Genomic DNA, 26111 nt, shown 5'->3' with positions numbered 1-26111 from the left:
AAGCAAGCACCATACCACTGAGCTCTACACATCTCTTCTGTTAGCATCTTAGCACAGTAGTAGATTTGTATCATTTTAAATGGTAGCAAATCTGAATAAGAGCTTATCTTGGGTAATGGATAGATTTTAATGTATATGAAAGTTCAAAAGGAAACAAATAAAGACTTTGGATACTGAAGGCTGTTCTCTGACCCAAGGGAGGTCTCCTCTGGAGTGGAAGTCTCCCCAGTTCTCTGTCTCCCTTCACTTCTCTTCTCCACAAATGCAAACCCTGGTAAGAGTAAAGCAGGCAGCTCGGCCACCAGCACACTCTTGCCCTTTGGAAGCTGACCAGTGTGCCCCAGGAGCATATATAATTTTCTTCTTCAAACTAATATTTTATGGGCCAAATCACATGTCAACATGCATGGAATAATGGGTCTTGTCTGTGTTCCCAATCACAGAAGCAAGAAAAGTGGTAAGTATTTATCTCTTGAAGTGGATTGATTAATAGCAACAGGCATCTGAAACAGAGGCCTTAAATCTGCAGACATCTTTAAAAATAGAAAATGAGAGGTAATACCATGGTACAGAAGAATGTTTAAAGATTTGTAGCTAGGAAGTTAAGTCATGAGGCCAGAAGAGATAGGTGTCTGTAAATGGAGATAGGTGTCTCTAAATCATCTATGGTCCAAGCCATGCTTTTAAGTATTTTTCCAAGATAACAGTTTTGTTCCTATTCAAAGAGCCGGAAGCTCTTTGCTGAGTAACTTGGACTGTTTCTTTCTGCCCCCTGTGGGGATCTCATCACTTTGTTTCATATTTGATTATCATATGCAACACGTTCCATATTTTGACTCTATTCATTCATGTGGGGAGATTCCAATCTCCTCACTCTGACCACCATCCCTGGCTGGAGGCTGGATTATACAACTTTCCTTGGTGCTTCTTGACTGCTCCTCTGCTCTCTATCTTTAATCTTTACCCTCAGCCTTTATCTTTGCTCTTGTACTTTTAGTATGACATGCATCACACCCATTATGGGATTTGGGTAAACTACATAAGAGCAGAGACCTGGTCTGTACAGTGACTGCTGTGTTTAAGTACCAGATGGCATCAGGAACATCCTCGGTTGAACAAATGCATGTGTCTGCCTCTTCCTGAACTCCACATTGTTTCTTGGTGTTGAGGATACCTTTGTTCCATCCTCTCCATTTCAGAATGTGAGCTAGAAGCATGGAAACTCTAAGACTTGTCAGTTACAAGGGCCCGCATACATTCTGGCCTATCAAAGCCTGACATGAGAATCTAACTCTTGAAGATGATGAGTGCAGACATGTAAGTGAATATACACAGTGGGAAATCCGGATGTCACTTTCTCCATCTATAAGTCTCTCTACATATGGAGAACACTGTGCGGATAATTGTAGCCCTGGAGTAGTATGTTATCACTCCCTAGAGATGCATGACAACTGAATGGAAGGTAATGAAGAAATTCTCCCATTGCTTATGGCACCTGACATGTGATTTTCAGCAAACATGTCATTTTTGAAGAGGCTGCTGGCTATTTGGTATCCGTGATCACTTCTACAGCTTTCTGTCCTCTGGGTAAATGCTTTTGCAATGGGACCTAAATGCTTAGTGGTATCCTGATTTAGTTCTGAAAGCTTTGCAGTGATTTTTGAAAGCATCCAATTCCATGAAACATCTAGTGTAGAAGGTTTCTCTTCCGTAGCCAAGTTCTAACTAATGACTGATACATACAGCATTCCTGTTATAGACACACCTACACAGTGCCTGGATATCACTAGAAAATAATACAGTGATTTAAAAAAAGCCCAAACAATTCTTGTTTTCTATGTGGATAGTACTTGCACAAGCGCTTTGTGTGCTTTGGCTTATTTAACTCTCTAACGCACGCAGCTACCAGTGTTATCTTCCTTCATGCATTAGGAAACTGCGAACAAAGGGACCGGACTTCCTCAGTAGTATTAAATAGCAGATAGAAAATTCAAGCCCAGAAAGCTTGGCTCAAAAGTTTATTAAGCTTATTAGTAACTAATATGCCCACTTTCTCCCATAATGTCTTTCGAACACTGAGGAGACACAACCAGTGGACTTTGAATATCTGTCTTAGGAATGCCCTGTGTATGTTCATCAGGAAGTGGCAAAGTTGCCATGTCCTCCTTTAAGAGTTTTGATTATTTTTAAAGGTATTTTTGGGGCATTAATATATCTGTATGTGTATGTATGTTCACGGGCACATTTGCATTGGCTAGTTTTTTCTTCATAATACATAAAGGAAAAGTAAAGGGAGCCATGAGTGCTTAGTGTGATAGAATGCTATAGATAGAATAAAAATGGCAAGTAATTTTTGTAGGTCTCTTGTGAATCTTGATGCAAATCTTTCTTTGTTTTGCGTAGAAATTCAAATTAACGAAAGTGGCCAGAGGTTGTGGACACTGAACCTGTGTGGCCACAAGACAGGATGTCATCTTTTCTGTGGTCCCCATTAAAATGGAGAATACAATTTCCTACTGAAGGTCTTAAGGCATGACTTTGAGTCTGGGAAGATATAAAGTCACATGACCAAAGAAAAGTAAGTGGGAATGGTCAAATATGACAAGTTAAAAAAAATCTAAGTGGGAGTGTACAATGATGAATTCTGGGGACTTTTCCTTTATTCCTGATTTTTTCCCCACATGTATTGCAAATCATACTAGCATAGTAGGCCTGACCACACAACGCTATGATTTACTCTGTCCTCACTGGATGGCTTCATTCGGAAGGAAAATCTAAGCACAGAAACTGGGAAACTTTTTAGTATTTCCAGGAAAGCTGCAATCTCTCTTCTCACCCATGTTTTAGATTTGAAAAGGGTCGACTCTGTCCCAGGGAATAGACAAAATTATCTGCTCCATGGCTGGGAGTTGGGAACTCTGTGTAGTTGTGGATTTAATTCTGGGAAACTGAATTTACATAGTCTAAATCACATTCTACAATAAAGTTCATATCTCTTTGCTGCAGTATCAAAATTCCCAAACCTTAGTGAACAACAGACTGACCTCAGTTTGAGTGATGGGTGATGGCATAGCTCAAAATAACCAGTTGTTAAGGAAACTTTATTTGGCATGAAACTGCTTATTGTCTTTGTCCACTTAGAGCAGTGGTTTTCAACCTTCCTAATGCTATGGGCCTTTAATACAGTTTCTTATGTTGTAATGGCCCCTAACCAATAAATTATTTTGTTGCTACTTCATAACTATAATTTTGCTATTGTTATGAATTGTAATATAAACATCTGATATGCAGAAGATATCAGATATGTTACCTCTAAAGGGATTGCCACCCACAGTTTGAGAACCACTTAAAGTTTGGAGTCAGTAGCCACATGCATATGCAATCAAGTTCATTAAATGACGTAATGTTTATATCATTAAACATATTAAAATTAGTAAAATTCAGATTCTTAGTCATACTCTACCATCCTCACAGCATTTACTAAAGTGAAGAGTTCTCATAGTCACATATGTGGCATGTCTGATAGTCCAGAGCCCACATATTGAATAGAAAATACTCATTTTCTCAGGAGAGACAACAGAGATTACCAACTCACATTTAATCCAGGAGATCGATAAAGGACCATGGGCTTTCATCCTTTGTCAATAATAAAGGCAATGTCTTACCTTTCTTTTGAATGAACATTTTATTTAATTTACCCTAGAATGGTTCAGAATAGATGCATTGGATACAAGAGCCCTTATATTCTAATATCTGGGGAGACTCACTCAGGATTTTTTTCCCCTATATGATTGGGCTGGTTAAGTTAATCACAATAGGCAATTTTGTATGTGTTTTGAAAACATTTCTTTTTTCACAGAAAGATAAGCATTGTTCAGGCAGAGATGCAGTGGTTATGTGACAAGAAAACTTCCAAGGATCAAGAAATATGCCATGAGTGAATGAGAGACTAGGTGAAGCCCATTCAATCAATCAAGTCTGGATAATGTGATTGTCTCCTCCTGGGAAGCATCCAGCATCATCCCTGTAGTAAGACAGGTCAGATGCAGGTATACTTTTGGAGAAGTAGAAGTCCTTTACAATCTGAAATTCTCTTGCATGTCCCATGACTCCTTCTCAGTGGGAAGAGGTGGGTTGGGCCAGTTATGTTCCCTTTTAGTTGTTCATATTCTTGGAGCTAGAAATTCTGAGCAGCAAGAACCCACCATATTTGGCCATGTAGATGTGAGACATTTACAGGAATCTGGCTGCTGCCTAGACTGGCAAAGAACAGCAACATGAGTATTTTAAGTTTCTATGGGATCTGCTTATTTCACTCTTCTTTATAAACCCAGAGAAGTAGCTTCACTGCATAAAGCCTTACTTGTCTCCCTCGCAGAATAGGAAGAATTTCTTTATCCACCACTTTTAGAAGGGCTGTTTGAGTGTGAAATAAAAATTGAATGAGCTAATGTATGGGAAACTAATTATCCATTCTGAAGACACATATTGCTATTGTCATGGACAGGGGAATTCCAATTCCACACTAGTTTTGTAAAGCGATACTTATTAAGAAAACAGTTCTCTCAGCAGGAGTCTTGTTGAGTTTCCCAAAACAAAACAAACAAGACAAAACAAAAACCAAAACTACTATGCCTTCAACACAAAACAGCATTTATTCAGAATGCAAACTCAGTTTCTGCTTCTAAAGGAAACATAAGATAATGTCCTTTGTCTTACTTTGACAGTGGAAAGGCTCTTCATCTTTAGTACTGTCCAAGAATATAATATTCTATGCTACTGAAACACAAGCATTCACTTTCTAAATTGCATCCATAAAGATGCCATGGTAAAGTGCTACCTCAAATGGAGTATTTCCCGGAGTTTTAAGGCTTCAGGTTGAGACCATTAAAAATGACCATCTCTGCCTATTTTGAATCTGCCCTTGGCTCTTCAATCTGGATAAAATTCAAAGTCCTGCTTCTATTAAAACTTCTCAAGTAAGTATCACATTTCTGGTCCTTTAAGACCAACCTGGAAGCTGTCCAGCAAAATCAGTTGACCAATAGGGGTGGCTTGTGTTTGCTTTCTTGTGCTTAGTGTGTGTTTAAGTTTTTAGTGTAACTAAGTTGAGGGTTTGGAGAATACTGTGCAGGTCTAGGTATAATAACTGTGCCTGGTTTTCCACATAAGCTAGCAACACCAACTGCTTATCATGCAATCTCATAACAGGCACATTGAAAACAAGAAACAAAGTAACCACCGCTAACATTAGCAGAACACTCACACTATTTTAGAAGCCGTTTTCTTAAAGGACAAGATAGGAGTCTCAGTTGGCTTCACAGCAGGGCGAACAATTTGCGTGGCATTTAAGCAAACCTTGGATAATTGAATACTGCAAGACTAAACATTAAGGTAATTCTTTCATTGTGCTGAGGTTTGTAGAATTTCTAAACCCCAACTTTAACAAGATTACCCATTTTTATGGTTATTCACACACATTCCATGTCCAAATCCTGGATGGCATACTTGATACTGAATGATTCTTAATGTTGCCAGACATTCTTAAAGGCACACTTTATTAGGTTCTGGGAAAGTGAGCTCAGGAAAGAACAGTCAGGCCCTCCTCCCTCCAAGTATAGATCTTTCTTTAATTGCTGTGTGTTACTTATTTGGTTATTTCCCCATTCCATTGTGATCACAAACACTTTACCAGAAACTTCCAGCATCGCATCCCTCCCCTTTGGAAGTGATTGTTTCCAGAAAGTTACCGTTTCAGTCCTCTCAGAATGTAAATTATAGCAACAAAACAGCCTTGGGTGTTTAATGGATCAAGCTCTTCACTGATTATTTGAATGTAAACTTATTGTTTTTTTTTATTTGTCCAGGGGTTTGCTAGGGTACAGAAAAAGAACACTTCACACCAAGCTTGTATAAACTTATAAACTTATACACCCTTCTTAAGTCTCTCTCTCTCTCTCTCTCTCTCTCTCTCTCTCTCTCTCTCTCTCTTTCTCTCTCTCTCTCTCTCTCACACACACACACACACCCTTGCTCCTAAATTATTTGTTTTTCCTCTTCTGAATTCTTACCCACTTTACCTTATGCATCCTTTAGTTTTCCACCATTCACCGGAAAGAAAAGTTAACCTTAGGAACTGAGAACTGCCGGGGTTTGGTCACCCAGAATTCCTCCATGGAGCACCTATCCTGTGCTTAACCCAAGCTTGACCCTTGGGGAGAGACCAAGTCCCAGTACCCAACTGAAATGAGCTCATCTGAGTGGTCCAGCACTAATTCCTCTCTGGGTTGGGGTACTGCTCTGTCCTGGGTCCTTCTAGAGCCTGTGCTTTCTGGACCTCCACCAGCCTTTCCTACCCGCAGGACCTGTGTTTCAGGGAACATACTTAGGTGAAAACAAGTGATATCAGGGAAACCTTTCAAAGACAGGCCACCAGAGGATAGCTAGTGTTTGCATATGAGGCAGAAGAAACCTATGAAAGGCAAAGGGGATGGAGTGGTAGAGGCAGAATGGATCTTCTAGAAAGCGCCTAATAATAATGCCTTGGCTATGTCTTGGGAAGACAACTATGTCCTAGAAGTCAGCAGGAGAGCGGATGAGTGTAAGAAAATTAAGTGATTGGAATAAAATTCCCATGCGCTCAGGTCTGCGGCGGGAGGCAGGGAGCGCAAGGGATGCAGGGTGTACTCGATTGTGCGGGCCCTATACACTTTCAGACCCGTGCCAATGGAAGGAAGCACCGGCAGACCCACTAAATAGGACCAAGGGACTTACCTTCAGGGTTGGCACTAATGAAGACCCGGACGCTGCGGCCGGCTGGTACCAGGTGAGAAGGTAGGGCGGTGAGATTTCCGGAGAATGCTGCCCGCCGGAGCGCGGAGTCCCGGGGAAAGGGCAGCTTGGTGCCCGCACCGGCCGGCCACATCGCCTTGTTGAAGAGAGAATCAGCCGCCACCACCGTCTCTGTTCCTCGGGTCCTTGACCCTCCGCGGTCCCGCGAGGGCGATGTCCGCCGGAGCAACAGCTCAGAGTCGCTCGGAGCCCTGAGCGCAGCCGGCGAGCTCCGCAGCACTCAGCAGCCACCCGCGAGCAGCGGCCATAGGGACCTTGGGGTCCCCAGTTGTCTTCGCCTCCTACACCTCAGAGGACTGCCTTGGCTACGGCCCGAGGCTGGGCGCTGCAGCGCGGGAGGTCAGCGTGGAGGATGCTACGCGGGCGGTGCCAGGTTGCGCCGAGAAGAGCCTGCTCCGCTCCTGGAGCCTGGAGCCATGTCCCCACCTGAGTCCACCCTGGGAGGAGGGGGCAGCCCGGCGTCGGGGACCAGGCGGGCGACCAGAGCAGGTCAAAGTTTAGGAGAAGGAGGCGGGAGACAGTCTGGACTCTCAGAAATAGAGCGGCTCACAGGGCGGCTGCAGTGTAGATGCGCCGGCTGGGGGTAGCTCGGGAACCTCTTGGTTTCCTAAGAGGACACCCTCCAGAACCCCAGGCTGCTCCCTCAGTGAAGGACAGCAGATCGATCTGCCTGAGATTCTAGCTATCCTTCCTCCAACTCTCCTAAAGGTCAAACCAGCTCTGTGCATTTGCGGGAATCCAGTAGCGCGGGCGTCTGAAAGCCTTTGCCAAGTCCCCCAAAGTTCAACGCTCCTCCACACCCCACGCCGAGGGGATGGAGCATCAGAGCTCCGGGCATTAAGCAAGGAGTATCAGGTTCTCTCTGTCTCTCGTGGCGTGGGAGGCCGAGTCGCCACAGCGCTCTCTCCCCCACGCTCGTGAGATTGGGGAATTTTTATAGCTAAGCCACGATGCTCACGTGGCCCTCCCCGCGTGGTCGTGGACCTTTCGGGGAGCGAATCTATGCGGGGCAGTTCTCTCTAGACCTTTAAAGCACCCTAGGGAACTCCCTGCTCCCGCAGAGATGCCTTTCCTGGCTGTTCACCCTCCTGCTGGTTCAGGAACCAGGCGGCTTTCCAGGGTATTGGGAGCCCCACACAGTGGTGGGTGTGAGCTCTGGCACTAAGAGAGGGTTGCAACCCCAGAGGAGACCGCCTGCCGCGCCCCACTTGTGGCAAAGTGCATGAGGTCTTAGTTTGGATGTCTGGATGGAAAAGTTGGCTCAAGGTTGGTAGTTTGCACTTAAGCTGTTTAACCAAGTCAGAGCAGGAGCCTGAATCTCTTTGATGGGCATCCAGCTGGCCACAGACTGTGCATACTCCTCGGGCCACGGTCTGAATTTCGCGGGATCCCAAGTGGCATGAGGTGTAAAGAAGTCCAGTAGTAAAGTTGTTGTCATCCTCTGAAACCCTCCAAAGTCCAGGAAAGGAAATAAGTGGGATTCTTGGTTGGGGAAGTGGGGAAAAAGGAATATTTGGAGCCCGAAGACCTCTCTCTCATTCTGAGGCTGGGGCAGGACAGAATCACACATCTTTCAAGAAAAAACACAACCAAACCCAGCCACCCGGCCTTCGAGACTGGGGAGGGTTTCATTGGCGGCTTATGTTTCTAAGGACCAATTCTTAGAAAAAGAGGAAGTAGGATCATTGCTAGCGCCAGGCCAGGCCAGCCTGGATTAGGGAGTGAGGCCCTGTCTCAGAGGAATTGAAACAATGATGGATGGATGTTGTTTGCATGGCATGTTTATCTTCCCCATCACCTGCACTTCCCCTGGGTCCTGTGGGTGGCAGTCGAGTCCTGCGTAGTGCTGTTTACAGTCTTAGAGCACCCCACACCCAACACACATTCTGGGTTAACCTCTTTGGAAGAACTGGGTCTCTAGGTTTTTAAGGCTCCAGCTACTCCTGAGAGCCCGAAGCAGACAGCACTTGTTACTGTGTGATGATTTCACAGAACCCACAAAGAAATCCTGTGTGTAACCCAGCCATCTAGTCAGTTAATCCACTCTAGCAAAACAGCTTTCCAGTCACCATTTCCAAGTGGGAAGACAATCAGGAATGGAATCCAGAGATTCTTGCCCTCCAAGTCACTGGGTTATGTACAGAGAATTCTGTAACAGGTAATGAATACAGTGTTGGCTACAGCTCCAGCCTTTCTGAGGGTACAATATCTACCACAGGAAAAGAGCCAGGACTACATTATGCCTCACCTCACAGCTGTTATAAAATATGGATAATAAGTTTACAGGTTGTCACCTGCCTGGCTCCCCCTTCCCCTCTTATATATGTTTCTGTTCTTAGAATCAAGATTAGTGTTTGTGTCTTGCGACCTTTTCCTTCAGATCTCACTTTGGTGTTGAATTTTCTTTGAATGACTTTGGGGTTTTTGGCAGCCTTTGTAACCTAATTAACTTCTAGACAGGCTGATGTTTAGCATCTGCCTGTGCCACTGCAGACCAAGTCTGCAGAGGAGAGATTTGTCACTATTCATAGCATAGTCTCTGCAACACCACCTTTGCTGCAGGTGAAGCTAGCATCTTTTGAGTAGTGGGGAGGCATGTGCTTAAAGATACAGAACTGCCTACATCACTCCCACCTCTACCTCCTCCTTTCCACTCTCCCAGTCTATCTCTTTTTAACAGTCTGAAAACAAAGATTGATTTCTCAGCATGAAGACAGCACAGAGAGGCCACCCATCCCAGTAAGATTTTAATGTCGATTCCTATGGTTTCACAGCTTAATAATGAGTTAGATCACGGGGTGCTCATTAGGTAGATAAAAAAAAAAAAATCCAGATATTGTAGGCTACTTAATTTTTATCTTTGTTTCAAAGTTTTGTTTTTTTCAATGTTTTTCTGAAGTTTTAATTACATAGAAGTTTTATTGCATTATCGCATATAAGAGAACAAAGTTGAAAAAAAAAAACTTACCAGAAATTATTAATACAAGGCCATAAAGCTAATCTACAGTAGAGACACGATCCAGGTATTAATGCCCTTGTCAAAGATATTTTTGCAACATAATAAATCTATGCCTGGTCTTCGTTGAGATTTTTAACAACCAATACTGTGACTGCTCTGGATTTGTGTACAGACAGGGAGGGCTGGTTGTTCCTTCTGCTTCCAAGAAAGATCACATAGGTCTCTACTCCTTTCTCTAGTCTTTATGCCTTAATTTTTCATTACGATCCCATAGGGAAATCAATGCCATTCCAGAAACAGGCAGGAGAATTTAAAGCACCTGGAAGTGGGAAGAGAAAGGAGTCATGTTGCTGAGCTGTTTCCTTCTCTTGTCTCACCTACCCTAGCTAGCAGGCTAGAAGTTCTTAGAATACAATGCCAGCCCTTGAATACTGACATGTAGGAAGGTGAAATCACATAGGCTCCATCTATTCACTGGGCTGGAAGGAGTCATTTGCTCATAGATTCCATTCTTCTTGATAGAGAAGTTAATGATCCTGAAATAAATCGTAATTCCATTAAACCACTATCTAGTGATATTGCTATACTGAGCACTCCCTGTATGATACACACTGTTTTGAGCTTTAATTAGTATCTTACTTAATTATATTGCATTAAGGGTCTTGGCCTAGCATGCCCTATCTTCAGTTTAATGTCCTGTCTTAGACACCATTTTCCCTGTATACCCTCTTTAAAATTGTTATTTTTATTTTAATAAATTCAAAATTAAAATATGATTCCATTGCTTTTCCCTTTTCCTTTTTCCATTTCCTTCCTTCAGCTTCTTTCAAGCACCCTGTTCAACTTCTTCCACGCCCTTCCTCTCAAACTGATAGCTCCTTTCTCACTGTTACATGTAAATGTATGTTTAATTATACATAAATATTTAAGTATAGCTGACTGAGTCCATTTTTCTGTCTTTGTGTATGTAGTTTCAGAGATGAACACTTTGTATCAGCCTCACCCCTGGGATAGGCTCTGCAGACATTTGTTGCCTGCCATTCTTTGTGTCAGTGGGACTCCATAAAATTTCTCACATTTCATGTCCTGTTACACTGTCCTTGATGTTACCATTTGCTCTGATCTTGCTTAGGCAGCCATTTCCAGGAGAAACTGTCTCACAGGAGACTTTTTGACTCTGGTATCTGGGCTCTAACAATCTTTCCACCCTTCTGCCTAATGTTCCCTGAGCCATAAATACAAGACTTATGATAAAGATCTATTCACCGGGGCTGGGCTCCCTATAATCTGTTATCTCTACTCTGCATCTACTTGTAGAAATGTGTTTTGGTTTCCATTTGCTGTAAAGATAAGCTTCTTTGATCGGGGTGGTAGCTACACTTATCTTAGGGTATAAATCATAAGATTTAGAATGTCTTAGGGATCATGTGGTAGTAGTATTATTCTATTCTAAAATACATGACCTCAATAGCTCTGAGGAACTGGGTAGGTTTCTCATACAAGATTTTCCTCCTGTTGAATGGACCAATTACACAGTTTTTTTTTTTTTTTTTTTTTTTTTTTTTTTTTTTTTTTTTTTTTTTTTTTTTTTTTTTACCATCAACAGGTGAGGGACACTTACTCTACATGGAGGGGTGGTAGATTGACATGCTGGACATCATTGTAGTTATTAGGTGTTGCAGCTGTGTAGGATGGTTGATTGGCTCCCTCCATGGGCAGCTTGTGTAGTATTTTTTGGTTCCAAGGAAGTTAGACTGCAGGCAGGGGTGGGGGTAGAAAAGCTTTCAGGCTAGATCCATCTTAAATAATACAAGTCCTGTACTGTTAATGTGTGGAGGAGTCTTCTACAATATGGGTTTATCCTCAATATCTGAGAAGCAACCAAAAGCAACAATAATAGTCGATATTATGGGAGTCACGTGAACTATCCTGACCAAAAAAAAGGTATTTTCTTTTTTTGATTGAACTAGTTTTTCTTTTCTTTTCTTTTCTTTTTTTTTGTTTATGGTTCTTATGGAGAACCCAAATAGTATATTTTCCTAGATGATATAAATATAAATACATATAAATATATACACATATACACATAACATATATGTACACATACACATGTATATATAAAACATGTGTATAATGTATATATAATATCATATACATGCTTTATCTGTTTTAGTCCATAACATACAAACATATCTCCCCTACATCCTTTGATATGATGATGGCTGGTGGTTTCCATCTAGTTTCAGGCTTTGCTACATGCACATTTCTTTTACATTTGTGGTAGAGTCTACCATGGAAATTCTAGAGTCAGAGCTTACATGACTGGCTCTGACCCCAACATGTGTGTTTAAATGTACACTCATACCTGTGTACATCAAATATTATGACCATAAAACTCATTTGCTGTTGTATGTTTGTGCCGATAATGGGTGGAAGTAGTTTTAATGCCAACAGTGTGATGAAGAAAGCCAGACAAACACGTATTTTTCAGCCCCTCTCAGGGAATCAAACCATAGGAGCCAGACACACACTGTTTGTGTTTCCCAAGCCTGAGGCAAGATCTCAGGTACAATATTACATTCATGCTCTCAGTGGTTTTCCGATTTGGTGATAAATATTTGATTGTCTTTGCTAATGTAAAAAAAAAATGAATAATAAGTGCTCACTCAAGCCAAGACTTCAGTCCCAGAGTTCCAGCTTGGAATATGAGCTAGACCATCAAGAACCCACTTGCTTGTTTACAAAATGGAAAATTTCAGTAGATGTGAGAATTCGTTAGCATAACAATTTGTCAACATAGATGGTTGATTCAGAGGTGTCTGCAACATGAGAGAAAATGCAGCAGCTGAGTTTTAAATAAAGTTACACCTTTCAGGAAGCGCTAGCTGATGTTTTCATGACTCAGAAATTCTAACTTTATACCCACCCCTTCCAAATCTGTTTAATGTATTTTTTGATCTGTCTCCTTACAACCTCTAAACACGTTGCAATGAGAGCAGTACACACACTACCCAAAGTGGAAGAAAGTAAGTTTTGAGATAAAAATACACCCATTATTTCATATTTCTAAATTAGAAGTTTTATTTTCACCTTATAACTGCCACGTTTTCTCTTCTATGAAAATTTCAAATACGAACCTTAGAAAATTTATTTCATTACCTGACTACTATTTGGAGAACATTTTTTCCTTCTCTCTCTCTCTTTTTTTTTTTAAACGACTTTATTTTGCAAAACAAAGATAAATGTAAAGATTTTAAACATTTTTTGCTTAAAATTATACATTTTTGTCAGTACTGTTTTTTCAGACATTAAAATAAATTTTACATAAAACCATGTGAATATGTTTTTTAGTCAGTACTTGATTTTTTTCAAGGGCTTGACAGTATGCATTGAAAACCTACTAGTTGCAATAAGCGTAAAGTACATGCCAAACAAAACGCAACATGGGAATAGTCAAAGTCTTCTTGTTTTGTGAATATATGTATATTTTTTGTTTTCTTTATTTCTTGGACTTCATACAGTCTGTGAGTTGTTTCTGGGGGAGTGCAAGCCTCTGGGGTTAGCATCCCACTATCAGTGACTGCATATTATGTCTGTTCTTTTGTGACTGGGTTATCTCACTCAGGATGATCTTCTCTAGATGCAGCCATTTTCTTAAGAATTTGGTTAAGTCATTGTTTCTGGTGGCTGAGTAGTATTCCATTGTGTATATGTACCACAATTTTTGTATCCATTCGTCTTCTGAAGGACATCTGGGTTCCTTCCAGCTTCTGGCTATTATAAATAGAGCCGCTATGGACATTGTGGTACATATATCTTTGTTGTGTATTAAAGTGTCTCTGGGGTATATGCCCAGAAGTGGAATAGCTGGGTCTTCAGGTAGTACTATATCCAATTTTCTGAGGTATCGCCAGACAGATTTCCAGAGTGGTTGTATTAGCTTGCAACCCCACCAACAGTGGAGAAGTGTTCCTCTTTCTCCGCAGCCTCGCCAGCATCTGCTGTCATCTGAGTTTTGGATCTTGGCCAATCTGACTGGTGTGAGGTGGAATCTTAGGTTTGTTTTGATTTGCATTTCCCTGATGGCTAAGGATGTGGAGCACTTCCTCAGATGTTTTTCGGCCATTCGGTGTTCCTCAACTAAAAATGATTTGTTTAGCTCTGTACCCCATTTTTTAATAGGGTTATTTGATTCTCTGGTGTCTAGCTTTTTGAGTTCCTTGTACACCTTGGATATTAGGCCTCTATCTGATGTGGTGTTGGTAAAGATCTTTTCCCATTCTGTTGGTTGCCGTTTGGTTTTCTTGACGATGTCCTTAGCCTTACAGAAACTTTGCAATCTCATTAAGTCCCATTTGTTAATCTTTGACCTTAGAGCTTGAGCCATTGGTGTTTTGTTCAGGAAATTTTCTCCTGTGCCTATGTGTTCTAAGGTTTTCCCTACTTTCTCATCTAATAGTTTCAGTGTATCTGGTTTAATGTGGAGATCTTTAATCCACTTACACTTGTTCTCTCTTTTTTTTAATTGAACAACTTTATTTTAAAAAACAAAGATAAATGCTCAGAATTTAAAAGCATTTTTGCATAAAAGTATATGAATACATTTTTGTCAGTACTTGATTTTTTTAAAGGTTTGATAGTATGCCTTAAAATCTTATTAGTTACAATGAACATAAATAACATGTAAAACAAGATGTAACCTGAAAATAATCAAAGTTTTCTTGGTGTGTAAGCATAATAATTTTTCATCTCTTTTTTTGGCCTTTGTTAGTCTTGAACTTCATATAGTCTGTGAGTTGTTTCTGGGGTGTTCAGAGCTTTCTGGGGTTAGTATTCAATATCCAGTGACAGCATATTATGTCTGTTCTTTTGTGATTGGGTTACCTCACTCAGGATGATATTCTCTAGATGCATATATTTTCTTAAGAATTTCATAAAGTCACTGTTTCTGATAGCTGAGTAGTACTCCATTGTGTAAATATACCACAATTTTTGTATCCATTCATCTACTGAAGGACATCTGGGTTCTTTCCAGCTTCTGGCTATTATAATAGAGCTGCTATGAACATTGTGGTGCTTGTGTCTCTGTTGTATGTTGGAGCTTCTCTGGGGTATATGCCCAGAAGTGGAATAACTGGGTCTTCAGGTAGTACTATGTCCAATTTTCTCAGGAAATGCCAGACTGATTTCCAGAGTGGTTGTACCAGTTTACAACAGCATCAAGAGTGGAGAAGTGTTTCCCTTTCTCTGAATCCTCACCAGCTGTCATCTGAATTTTTGATCTTAGCCATTCTGGTTAGTGTGAGGTAGAATCTCAGGGTTGTTTTGATTTGCATTACCCTGATGATTAAGGATGTTAAGCATTTCCTTAGATGCTTCTCTGCCATTTGATATTCATCAATTGAGAACTTTGTGTTTAGCTTTGTACCTTATTTTTAATAGGGTTGTTTGATTTTCTGGTGTCTAACTTCTTGAGTTCTTTGTATACCTTGGACATTAGGCCTCTATCAGATGTGGGGTTGGTAAAGATCTTTTCCCATTCTGTCAGCTGCCGTTTTGTTTTATTGACAGTGTCCTTAACCTTACATACTTAGCAATCTCATTAAGTGCCAATTCCATATTTGACCTTAGAGCTCAAGCCATTGTTGTTCTACTCAGGAAATATTCTCCTGTGCCTATGTGCTCTAAAGTTTGCCCTACTTTCTCTTCTAATAGTTTCAGTGTACCTGGTTTAGTGTGGAGATCTTTGATCCATTTGCACTTGAGCTTTGTACAAGGAGATAAGAAAGGGTCTATTTACACTTTTTTCATGCTGAGTACCAGTTGAACCAACACCATTTGTTGAAGAGGCTGTCCTTTTTCTATTGAATGTTTACAACTCCTTTTTCAAAAATCAAGTGACCATATATGTGAGGGCTCATTTCTGGATATTCTATACTATTCCATTTGTCCATGTGCCTATCTCTCTACCAGTACCATGAAGTTTTTTACACAATTGCCTTGTAATATAGCTTGAGGTCAGGGATGGTGATTCTTGCAGATGTTTTCTTATTTTGAGGATGGATTTCACTATTCTAGGTCTTTTACTAATCCAGATGAAATTGTACATTGCTCTTTCCAACTCTATGAAGAATTGGGTTGGAATTTTGATGGGGATTTTATTGAATCTGTAGATTGCTTTTTGTAAGATAGCCATTTTTATAATGTTGTTCCTTCCAATCTATGAGCATGGGAGATCTTTCCATTTTCTGAGATCTTCCTCGATTTCCTTCTTCAGAAATTTGAAGTTCTTGTCATACAGGTCCTTCATTTGCTTAGTTAGAGTCACACCAAGGTGCTTCATATTGTTTGTAATTATTGTGAAGGGTATCTTTTCCCTAATTTCTTTCTTTGCATATTTGTCCTTTTAGTAGAGGAAGGCTATTGATTTGTTTGAGTTAATTTTATATCTAGCCACTTTGCTGAACTTGTTTATCAGCTGTAGAAGTTCTCTGGTGGAATTTTTGGGGTTTCTTATATACACTATCATGTCATCTCCAAACGGTGATGTTTTTACTTCTTCCTTTCTAATTTGTATCCCCTTGATCTCCTTTTGCTGTCTCATTGTTTGGGTCAGGACTTCCAATACCATGTTGAATAGGTAGAAGGAGAGTGGGCGGTCTTGTCTAGTCCTTGATTTTAGTGGGATTGCTTCAAGTTTCCCACCATTTGCTGTATATTGCTTCTATTATGTTTAGGTATGGACCTTGGATTCCTGTTCTTTCCAAGACTTTTAACATGAAGGGGTGTTGAATTTTGTCAAATGCTTTCTCAGCATCTAGTGAGATGATCATTTTCTTTCTTTTTTTTTTTTTGAGTTTCTTTATATGGTGGATTATGTTGACAGATGTCTATATATTAAACCATCCCTGCATCCGAGGGATGAAGCCTACTTGATCATGGTGAATGATCGTTTTGATGTGCTCTTGGATTCAGTTTGCAAGGATTTTGTTGAGTATTTTTGCATCAGTGTTCATAAGGGAGATTAGTTTGAAGTTTTCTTTCCCTGTAGGGGCTTTGTGTGGTTAACGAACATGGGTTATTGTGGCCTCGAAAAATAAGTTAGGTAGTGTTTCATCTGACTCTATTCTGTGGAATAGTTTGGAGAGTATTGGTATTAGGTCATCAATAAATTTCTGATAGAATTCTGCACTGAACCCATCTGGACCTCGGTTCTTTTTGATTGGGAGACTTTTGATGACTGCTTCTATTTCTTTAGGTGTTATGGGATTATTTAAATGGTTTACTTGGTCCTTGTTTAATTTTAATATCTGGTATCTGCCTAGGAATTCATCCATTTCTTAGAGATTTTCCAGCTTTGTTGAGTATAGGCTTTTGTAGTAGGATCTGATGATTTCTTGAATTTCCTTAGTTTCAGTTGTTATGTCTCCACTTTCATTTCTGATTTTCTTAATTTAGATATGCTCTCTTTGCCCTCTAGTTATTATGGCTAAGCGTTTATCAATCTTGTTATTTTTCTCAAAGAACCAGCTCTTGGCTTTGTTGATTCTTTGAATGGTTCTCTTTCTATTTGGTCAATTTCTGTTCTGAGTTTATTTCTTGCCATCTACTCTTCTTGGGTGTATCTGCTTCCTTTTGTTCTAGAGCTTTCAACTGTGTTGTCAAGTAGCTAGTGTATGCTCTCTCCCGTTTCTTTTTGGAAGTACTCAGAGCTACGAGTTTTCCTCTCAGTGCTGCTTTCATTGCATTTCATAGGTTTGGGTATGTTGTGTTTTCATTTTCATTAAATTCTAGAAAATCCTTAATTTCTTTCTTTATTTCTTCTTTGGCCATGCTATTGTTTAATAGAGCACTGTTTTGTTTCCATGTGTATATGGGCTTTTTGTTTTCTTTGTTGTTATTAAAGACCGGCCTTAGACCATGGTGATCTGATAGGATGCATGGGAGTAATTCCATCTTCTTATATCTATTGAGTCTTGTTTTATTACTGAGTATATGGTCAATTTTGGAGAAGGTGCGGTGAGATGCTGAGAAGAAGGTGTATTCTTTTGTTTTACGGTGTAATGTTATGTAGAGGTCTCTTAATTCCAATTGGTTCTTAACCTTTGCTAGTTTCACTGCGTTCTTGTTCAGTTTCTGTTTCTATGATCTGTCCATTGATGAGAGTGGGGTGTTGAGTTCTCCCACTATTATTGTGTGGGGTGCAATGTAGTTTTTGAGCTTTAGTAGCTTTTTTTTTTATTAATATGGGTGCTTTTGTATTTGGAGCATATATGTTAAGGACTGAGAGTTCCTCCTGACAAATTTTCTTTGTAATGAGTAAAAAGTGTCTTTCCTTATCTCTTTTTGACAATTTTTGTTTGAAAATCTACTTTATTCAGTATTAGAATGGCTACTTCAGCTTCCTTCTTGGGGCCGTTTGCTTGGAAGGTTTGTTCCCAACCTTTTACTCTGAGATAGTGTCTATCTTTGTCTCTGAGATGAGTTTCCTGTATGCAGCAAAATGCTGGATTATGTTTATGTAACCAGTCTGATAGCCTATGTCTTTTTATTGAGGAATTGAGTCCATTTATATTAACAGATATTAAGGAATAGTGGTTCCTTTTTCCTGCTATTTTTGCTTTTAGAGGTAGAATTGTGCCTGTGTGTCTTTATTCTTTTTTCCTTCTTTTGTTCTTCCTATGGAGTGCTTTTATAAACACCAATTCACTTTATTTCTAATACCTTGAGGTAAGTCCTGCAATACCTATTCCATACCTCAGTTTTTGCATGGAAAAGCAGCTCTGGAAACAGTATCATCACCAAATTTTAAAGGCAGATTCCTGGACACAAGCCAGGTATCAATGATAATGTATTGCCTAGACACCAACTGGTAAGATCCATTTGGCTATGTTGATAAGATCATTTGTTGGCAATATGAAATTCATGCCCATGGATGTCAGATGATGAAATAAAGCTTCTATGGTTCTACATCCTTGGATCCTACTAAGAACTTGCTCTGTTAGGAGAGTGTTTTAGCTTTCCTTTAGTATGGCAAACACCTGAAGTGAATGGCAAAGTTTGTCTGGCTCAGAGTTTTGGGGTTTTGTCCTCATGAGGGGTAACACAAGATCTTGGGGCATGGGGAATGTATAGCAAGTCAAATTCCTCACTTTATGATCTGATGTGGAAGAAAGAAGCAACTGATCCTTTGCCTGGGCAGCATCCCAATGAAATAGAGCCTCCCCAGTGTCTACCTCTTTTTAAATATTATTTTTAATCATTCCATTCATTTAAATCTCAAATGATATCCCCTTGTAGATTACCCCTCCATAACCCTCCTCCCCAAATTCACCATCTCCCCTTGCCTCTATGTGTATCCCTCCAATCCATATCTCCAGCATCCCCCTATGCTGGGGCATCAAACCTTCACCGGAACAAGGCTCTTTCTTCCCAATGATGTCAGACAAAGCCATCCTCTGCTACCTATGACATTGTAGCCCTGATTATTTCCTCTATACCCTTGGTTGATAATCTAGTCCCTGGGAAAAGTGGGTAGTCTGGCCAGCCAACATTGTTCTTCCTATGGGACTGAAATCCTTCTCCACACCTCCAGTCCTTCAGCCAGCTCCCTGCCCAGGGTTCTTTCAGGCTCCACCTCTTAAAGTGTTTACCACATTGAAGAAAGTGGGGGCCAAGCTTTTATCACATAACTCTTTGTGAGATTCTTCAAACCCAAGTGGGAGCAGTGAGTACAAGTGATTGAGGGAATGAGGTTTGTCTAAGTGCAGATAGCTAATATGTTCAAAGCAAGAATGTGGTTCAGATTAGACTCATCATTCCAGAAATTATCTTCTCATTATGCAATGCCAAGTCCACAAGAGAATGTATGAAATTTTTCCCTTTAAGCAGCTTCATACTGGCATGTCTCATGTGTTTGAAATATGTTTCTCAGGTCACCTATGCATATTCTTTTTTCTCATTGTATAAATACTTGTGCATATATAAGTAGAATCCTGTTCACTTTGACTACACATTGAAGTTACTTTTATGTACAAAAATACTGTGATGGGACAGGTGTTTTTCTTGGCTGTTCATCAATACAGTCTGCTTTTTTCTCTTCCCTCTTTTCTGCTTAGTGCACTATTATCTCTCCAAAAATGTAAAAGTCACAACACTTTTAAAGTATGGAATGAGCAGTTAACCTAAGCAGCAGGATATGGATGAAAAGCAGGAACACCATCAATGTCCACTACTGGGCTGCTTGCTCCAGTGTATGCTTCTGAATAGGACACTTGCCATGATGTGCTGCCTCACTGTAAGTTACAAAGCCAGAGGCACAACTGAGGATTGAAACCTGTGTAAAATAACCTAGACCATTTGTCTATTCAATAGGATGAAGATTGGTGACCATTTTACAAATCTCACAATAATTCCGTTGGCTGTATTTTCTGAAAAGAAACAGAAACCTGTTGACCATCTTATTTTCCTCCCATATTTTTATCCTGCTTTATGTTTATTATTTAATAACATTGACTTCTCAGAATAACTGGCTCATCATATGTCTTTAGTTTGAATTAGTGACGGAGAGGCACTGTCTATGCTCCTGGATCTGCAAAAATTATTAGGACCTTTATTCTTTGAGAAAGGGAATAGGCAGCCAGTTATAATTACTTTGGAGTGTTGAGGGATATAATGACATGATTCAAAATCAGTTTTTAAATTTTCAATTCTTGTCATTTGATAAACATAGGAAAAGGCATTCTACTATCCCATGAAACAAACTAAAATTTAGAAACAGCACAGCTTTTTATTATAAAAAGCATATATGAAAAGAACTATTTCTTTATGATTTAATATACAACATAATTTTGTATATTAGTATTACTGTATTTATTTATTTATTTATTTATTTATTTATTTATTTATTTGAAGGTTGTCTATGCATGTCTGGCATGTGTGTGTGGAAAGCAGAAGGCAGCTTACTGAGTCAGATATTTCCTTCTATTAAGTGGGACACAAAGATTTAACTCTAGTGGTCAGCCTTGAGGTTAAACATTTTTTCCTGCTGAGCCATCTTGCTATACCATCTATAAGACTATTAAACACATTAAATATTAACCTGCTTCTGCATAACTCCAAATTTTTAATTCATAGCACACTAAAACCAAAACAGAGTTCAGGAGTATATAAACCCAAGTATATAAAATGGAACTGAGAGTTTAAAAAAGCTGGAGACTAGAACTGGGAATGTCCTCCAGAAAAGGGTTGGGCTTATTTTTGTGTTTCACATTTCAGGATCTGTCTCAGCATCTTGAAGATCCATCTTTCTCTAGTCTCTGGTATTTAATACTCATGATAGAGTAGACCCACTCAACAGTTCGGGCCACAAAGAAAGACTGAGCAGCTGTAGTACACAATAAAGTAATTGAATAATTACATTTTGTGTTAGTATTGCAGAGATGTTTATATCCTTTCAAACTCCCCAAAAGTTCCTTCCCAGGAATACAAACACTTAAGTCAAATTTACAATAGCCCTTTTTTTAGGAATCAGCACAAAATTATCAAATATTACCCCCTTTAAGTAAACATACTTGCTATGAACTTGCTATCACTAAGGCTTCTTCCTCTGAGCTGGCTGTGCCTTAGGAATACTCCTTTAAACCTTTCATTATCAAACCTATCACAATCTGAGTTCAGAATCCCTCAATATGCTTGTGTTTTGAATGCCTGGTTCCAACTTTGTGATCAAGTTTTAAAGTCTACTTAATGTTAGCACTTAGTTGGCATTATTCTGATGTCCACAAAAATCTTAAAAATTGGGACTTAGTGGTACAAAGGTCACTAAGGGCAGGCCTTTGAAGGTGGTACTCATTTCATGTAATGGCCTGCTGTCTGTATTCTGTCTACTGCCGTGTGTCAGAGGACAAGACTCCAGACATGCTGCTGTGGCCATGAACTGCACCGTGCATTCTCAGCTATGGTGGATCAAAATCACAGAAACTCTAAGCATAAAGAAGCCCTTTTCCCCTTTAGTTGGTTTTGTATTATGCTTGAAGAATAAGAAAAGTAACTAGTACTGAGTGATTATTTCAAAACAATTTAAATGCTTTTCTAGGTTTTAAAATGCTTAGATAGTGTGGTAGTTTAAGTGGGAAAAATACTCTTATAGGCTCATTGTATTTGAACGCTGAGTCCCCCAGATAGTGGTGCTGTTTGCGGAAATTAAGGAGGTTGAGCCTTGCTGAAGGGAATGTGGCAATGAGTGTAGGGACTGAGAGTTTGTAGTCTTACTTCATTCCCAGTTCTCTCTACCATTCTGCTTAAGGTTTGTTGTTGAGAATGTAATCTCCCAGCTTCCTTTTCCCACCATGTTGTCTGCCACTTACTGCTATGCCTCTTGGTCATAATGGCCTCGAATCTCTCAGGAACCATAAGTTCACATAAACTTTCTTCCATGAATTGCTTTTGGTCATGATGTTTTATCACAGCAACAGAAAAGTAACTAATACTGGTAGTGGCCGTACACAGGAAATACTAAGTTAACACAGGTTTTCCCTTTCTCTGAATAATTGTGTTAATTCGGATGAGAAGATGAAAATCATTCAATGCATGAGTAAAGACTCTGAAACAAAGTATGATTGTGATAGGAAAATGAGCAACTATGAGCTTGCTCTACTTAGAGATTTGGCACATCTTTATTGGTTACTGAAGTTGATGAAAAATGTAATGGAAATTATCACCTTATAACAGGATTATTGGGAGATCTGAAGACCTGAGGTTAGAAAAATGGGAGTGAACCAAAAGTAGTCAGCGAGTGAACTCAGCCAAAATAACCTAATGGAAACAGAGATCAGAGAAGCCTTCCTGTACCTACTGATAAATCACCACAATGTGCCCAGAAACCACCTCATTTGGTAAACTCACCTGAGCACCACTGCCATGGGCACTCTCAGAATAAGGCCAGTGCTGTTGCCTCATTAAGTCCTTCAATGTAGTTTCCAGGCTCAGGAAACCTGGGATAATGCATCAAGTGTTAGACTGTTCACGAATCTTCTCAAGAGGATCCTCAAGCAATTCCTAGTGTTAAACTGTCAAGATGCACATAACCCCCCAAGAAATTGTCCTTTCACTCATGCCACCCAGAATATTTGATACCATAAAAGGGGGTGAATTAAATTATTTTTTGCATTCTAAGTTAGAACAATGAACCTGTGTGTCTTCCAGACTCAGGTGGCAAGAAATACTCAATTCTTCTTTGTGTGAGCACACAATTTAAACAACCTGTCTTTTTCTGGTTGACAACCGATTAGGAAAACTGATTTAAAAGTGGGTAAAAGGCTATATTATTAAGTACTATGCTTCTAGAAATAAGAAACAATTGCTTACAGAAATCACTCAAAAATGATAGCAGAACTACACACACACATACACATAGACACTCATAAACATACCACACACACATATGCACACATACACACACACACACATACTCACACACAGACACATAGGCACATACACACACAGTCATACAATAGACACACACATAGCCACATACACATACATAGACACATACACAGAGACACACACATAAATACACACACTTAGACATGTACACACAAAGACACCCAAACACACACACACATACACACACACACACACACACACACACACACACACACACCCAGGCATGCAGGCATGCACTCAAACACTCACACAAACAAACACATAGACAGACACACAGACAGAAAACACACACACACACACACACACACACACACACACACATACATTCACCCTCACACTGTTTCACTCAGTGTTCTAGGACTGCTTATTTGAGGACAGCAGTGGTCATAGACTGCTGGTAGGTGATGAGGACGCTGGTGTTTATTTTGTAGACCTTTTAGCCAAGATGGGAAACGGGCAAGCAATAAGTACTAAATAATTGAGAGCTGTTCAGAAACGGTAGGAGAAGCAAATTGAGTCTCTTGGAGTTATGGCAAAGAGGAAAAGTTGGAAGAGTACTGAAGGCAATCTTAAAAGGGAAAGCAGGGAGGCACACTGTCCAAGATCAAAGTGACGCTATGAGGAAGGCTCACAGCTTTGTGTTCAGCAGCTAGGAAATACTTTCTGGCTTGGAGCCCAGGCTTTGGAAGTCTTGGTTACTAGAGCATACATATTTTTGAGATTCTAAATGTGAGTAGTGGAGGGAGCTAGGTACAAGCAACAATAGTTTCTTCTAGGTTTTGGCACTTACTCTTTCTTTTCTAGGTGCTTTCAAGACCCTCTTAATGATCTAATTTCCTTCCAAGTTCCCAATGTGCCTTCTACAAATGTTTGTTTCTAGCTTCTATTTTCCTTTTTTATCTCTTACTGAAAAGAGATTATTTTCTCTTACATTTTATCTTGATTATTGTTACTCTTTCCTCTATTCATTTCAGTTTCTTCTTACCTCATCTCCAATTCAGATCCAGGTCCCTTTTGTCTCTCATTAAAAAAAGAACACGCTTCTAAGTGATAGCCACAAAACTTCATAAAATACAATATAATAAGATAAAGTGAAAAGCATTACATTGGTGTTGGATAAGGCAAACTAAATAAGGAAAAGAGCTAGAGAAGTTACAAGAATTCAGAGACCCACTAGCTCATACACTCAGGAATCCAATGAAAATACTAACAAGAAAGCTATAATGCATACTCAGAAGACCTGATGCAGACCTCTACAGGCTCTGTGCTCGTTGATTCAGTCTCTGTGAATTCATATGAGCTTTGCTTAGTTGATTTAGAGAGCCTTCTTCTCCCTGTCTTCCATGGGTCTAACACTGTTTTTTTTTTTTTTTTTTTTTTTTTTTTTTTTTTTTTTTTTTTTTTTTTACCTTGGGGTTCCCTGAGCTCTGAGGGGAAGGATTTAATGGAAACATTCCATTTAGAGATGTGTCTTCCAAGGTCCCTCTCTTTCTGTATAATGTCTGGCTGTGGGTATTTGGTTTTACCCTAGGTCTCTGGGCTACCTAATCTTTGGTTCTTGGTTACTCAAGCAGCATCAGGTATGGGTTTCACCTCATGGACTGGGCCTTCAGGCAAATCAGACATCAGTTGGTTACTCTTATCAGCTTTATCCTAGAATATTTTTCAGGCAGGACAGTGTTGTAGATCAAACGTTCTGTGGCTAGGTTGGTGTTCATGTTTCTTTCTTTGTGGACTGCAGATTACCTGCCCATCCCAAAGATACTAGAACTTTGGGATGAGGGTTCTCTCTAGGCACCAGCCAATCTTTCCACGAGCATTGAGTTGTGTAAATGTTGTCTTCAGCAATGTGGTCTTGGGAGAGGAACCTATTGTCCTGGCAAGTGAATTGTTTGAAGATTTCCATGATGCCACTTTGGTCAACCAGTGGATTCGGTGTAACCTGGTCCCAATAATGGAAGTTTCTTTTAGTGACTAGAGATGGCCAATTGGAACTCTGTTTTCTATTCTGGTTTGTTTATTGTTTGCCCATGCTAGGCAAGTAATTTACCATTGAGCCACACTTCTATCTCCTCTTCTACTCTTCCTTAAAAGTTACTCTGATGAAATCTATATAATTAAACACAGTGAGTTTTTATTTTATATGGCTTCATTTCTATCTTTTCTTTCTCTTTTAAATACAAAAAGAACTGGATTTATTTCATGTATTCTAAAATAATTTCACAATGTTTGGTAATCTTAAACATTTTATTTGGATGTATAGTTTTCTTTTCTTTTCTTTTCTTTTCTTCTTTTCTTTTCTTTCTCTCTCTCTCTCTCTCTCTCATTTTTCCTTCCTCCCCCCCCTCCTCCTCCCTCTTCTTCTTCTTCTTCTTCTTCTTCTTCTTCTTCTTCTTCTTCTTCTTCTTCTTCTTCTTCTTCTTCTTCTTCTTCTTCTTCTTCTTTTTCCTCCTCCTCCTCCTCCTCCTCCTCTTCTTCTTTTTCTTCTTCTTCCTCTTCCTCCCCCCCCCTTTTTTTTTTTTACTGATTTTAAGGATATATTTTATTTACATTTCAAATGTTGTCACCTTTCCCAGTTCTCCCTCCATATTCCCTATTCCATCGTCTCTCCTCCTGCTTCTATGAGGGTGCTTACCCACCCACCACCCCCCTCCAGCCTCCCTGTCTTGACATTACCCCATGCTGCAGCATTAAGCTTTGGCAGGACCAAGGGCTTGTCCTGTCATTGATGCCCAACAAGGCCATACATATGCAGCTGGATCCATTGATCTGTCCATGTGTACTGTTTGGATAGTGGTTTATTCCCTGGGAGATCTGGTTGGTTGATATTGTTGTTCTTATGGGGCTGCAAACC

General features: G+C 39.8%; 1 protein-coding gene across 1 annotated transcript in view; it reads right to left on the bottom strand.

The window, feature by feature from the left end:
- The window catches only part of NWD2 (NACHT and WD repeat domain containing 2), a gene marked incomplete at both ends in the record, with an annotated part of 178066 nt that extends 171141 nt beyond the window's left edge, over positions 1–6925 (bottom strand). Inside the window, one exon of the mRNA XM_080915990.1 lies at positions 6775–6925. Coding sequence (XP_080772116.1) covers positions 6775–6925 — 151 coding nt within the window. The remainder of the gene's footprint in view (positions 1–6774) is intronic.
- Positions 6926–26111: the final 19186 nt, after the last annotated feature.

Source organism: Micromys minutus (genome assembly GCF_963924665.1).
Source record: "Micromys minutus genome assembly, chromosome: 1".
Classification (NCBI taxonomy): domain Eukaryota; kingdom Metazoa; phylum Chordata; class Mammalia; order Rodentia; family Muridae; genus Micromys; species Micromys minutus.
Note: the sequence above shows the minus strand (reverse complement) of the source record. Positions and strands in the feature narration are given on the sequence as shown.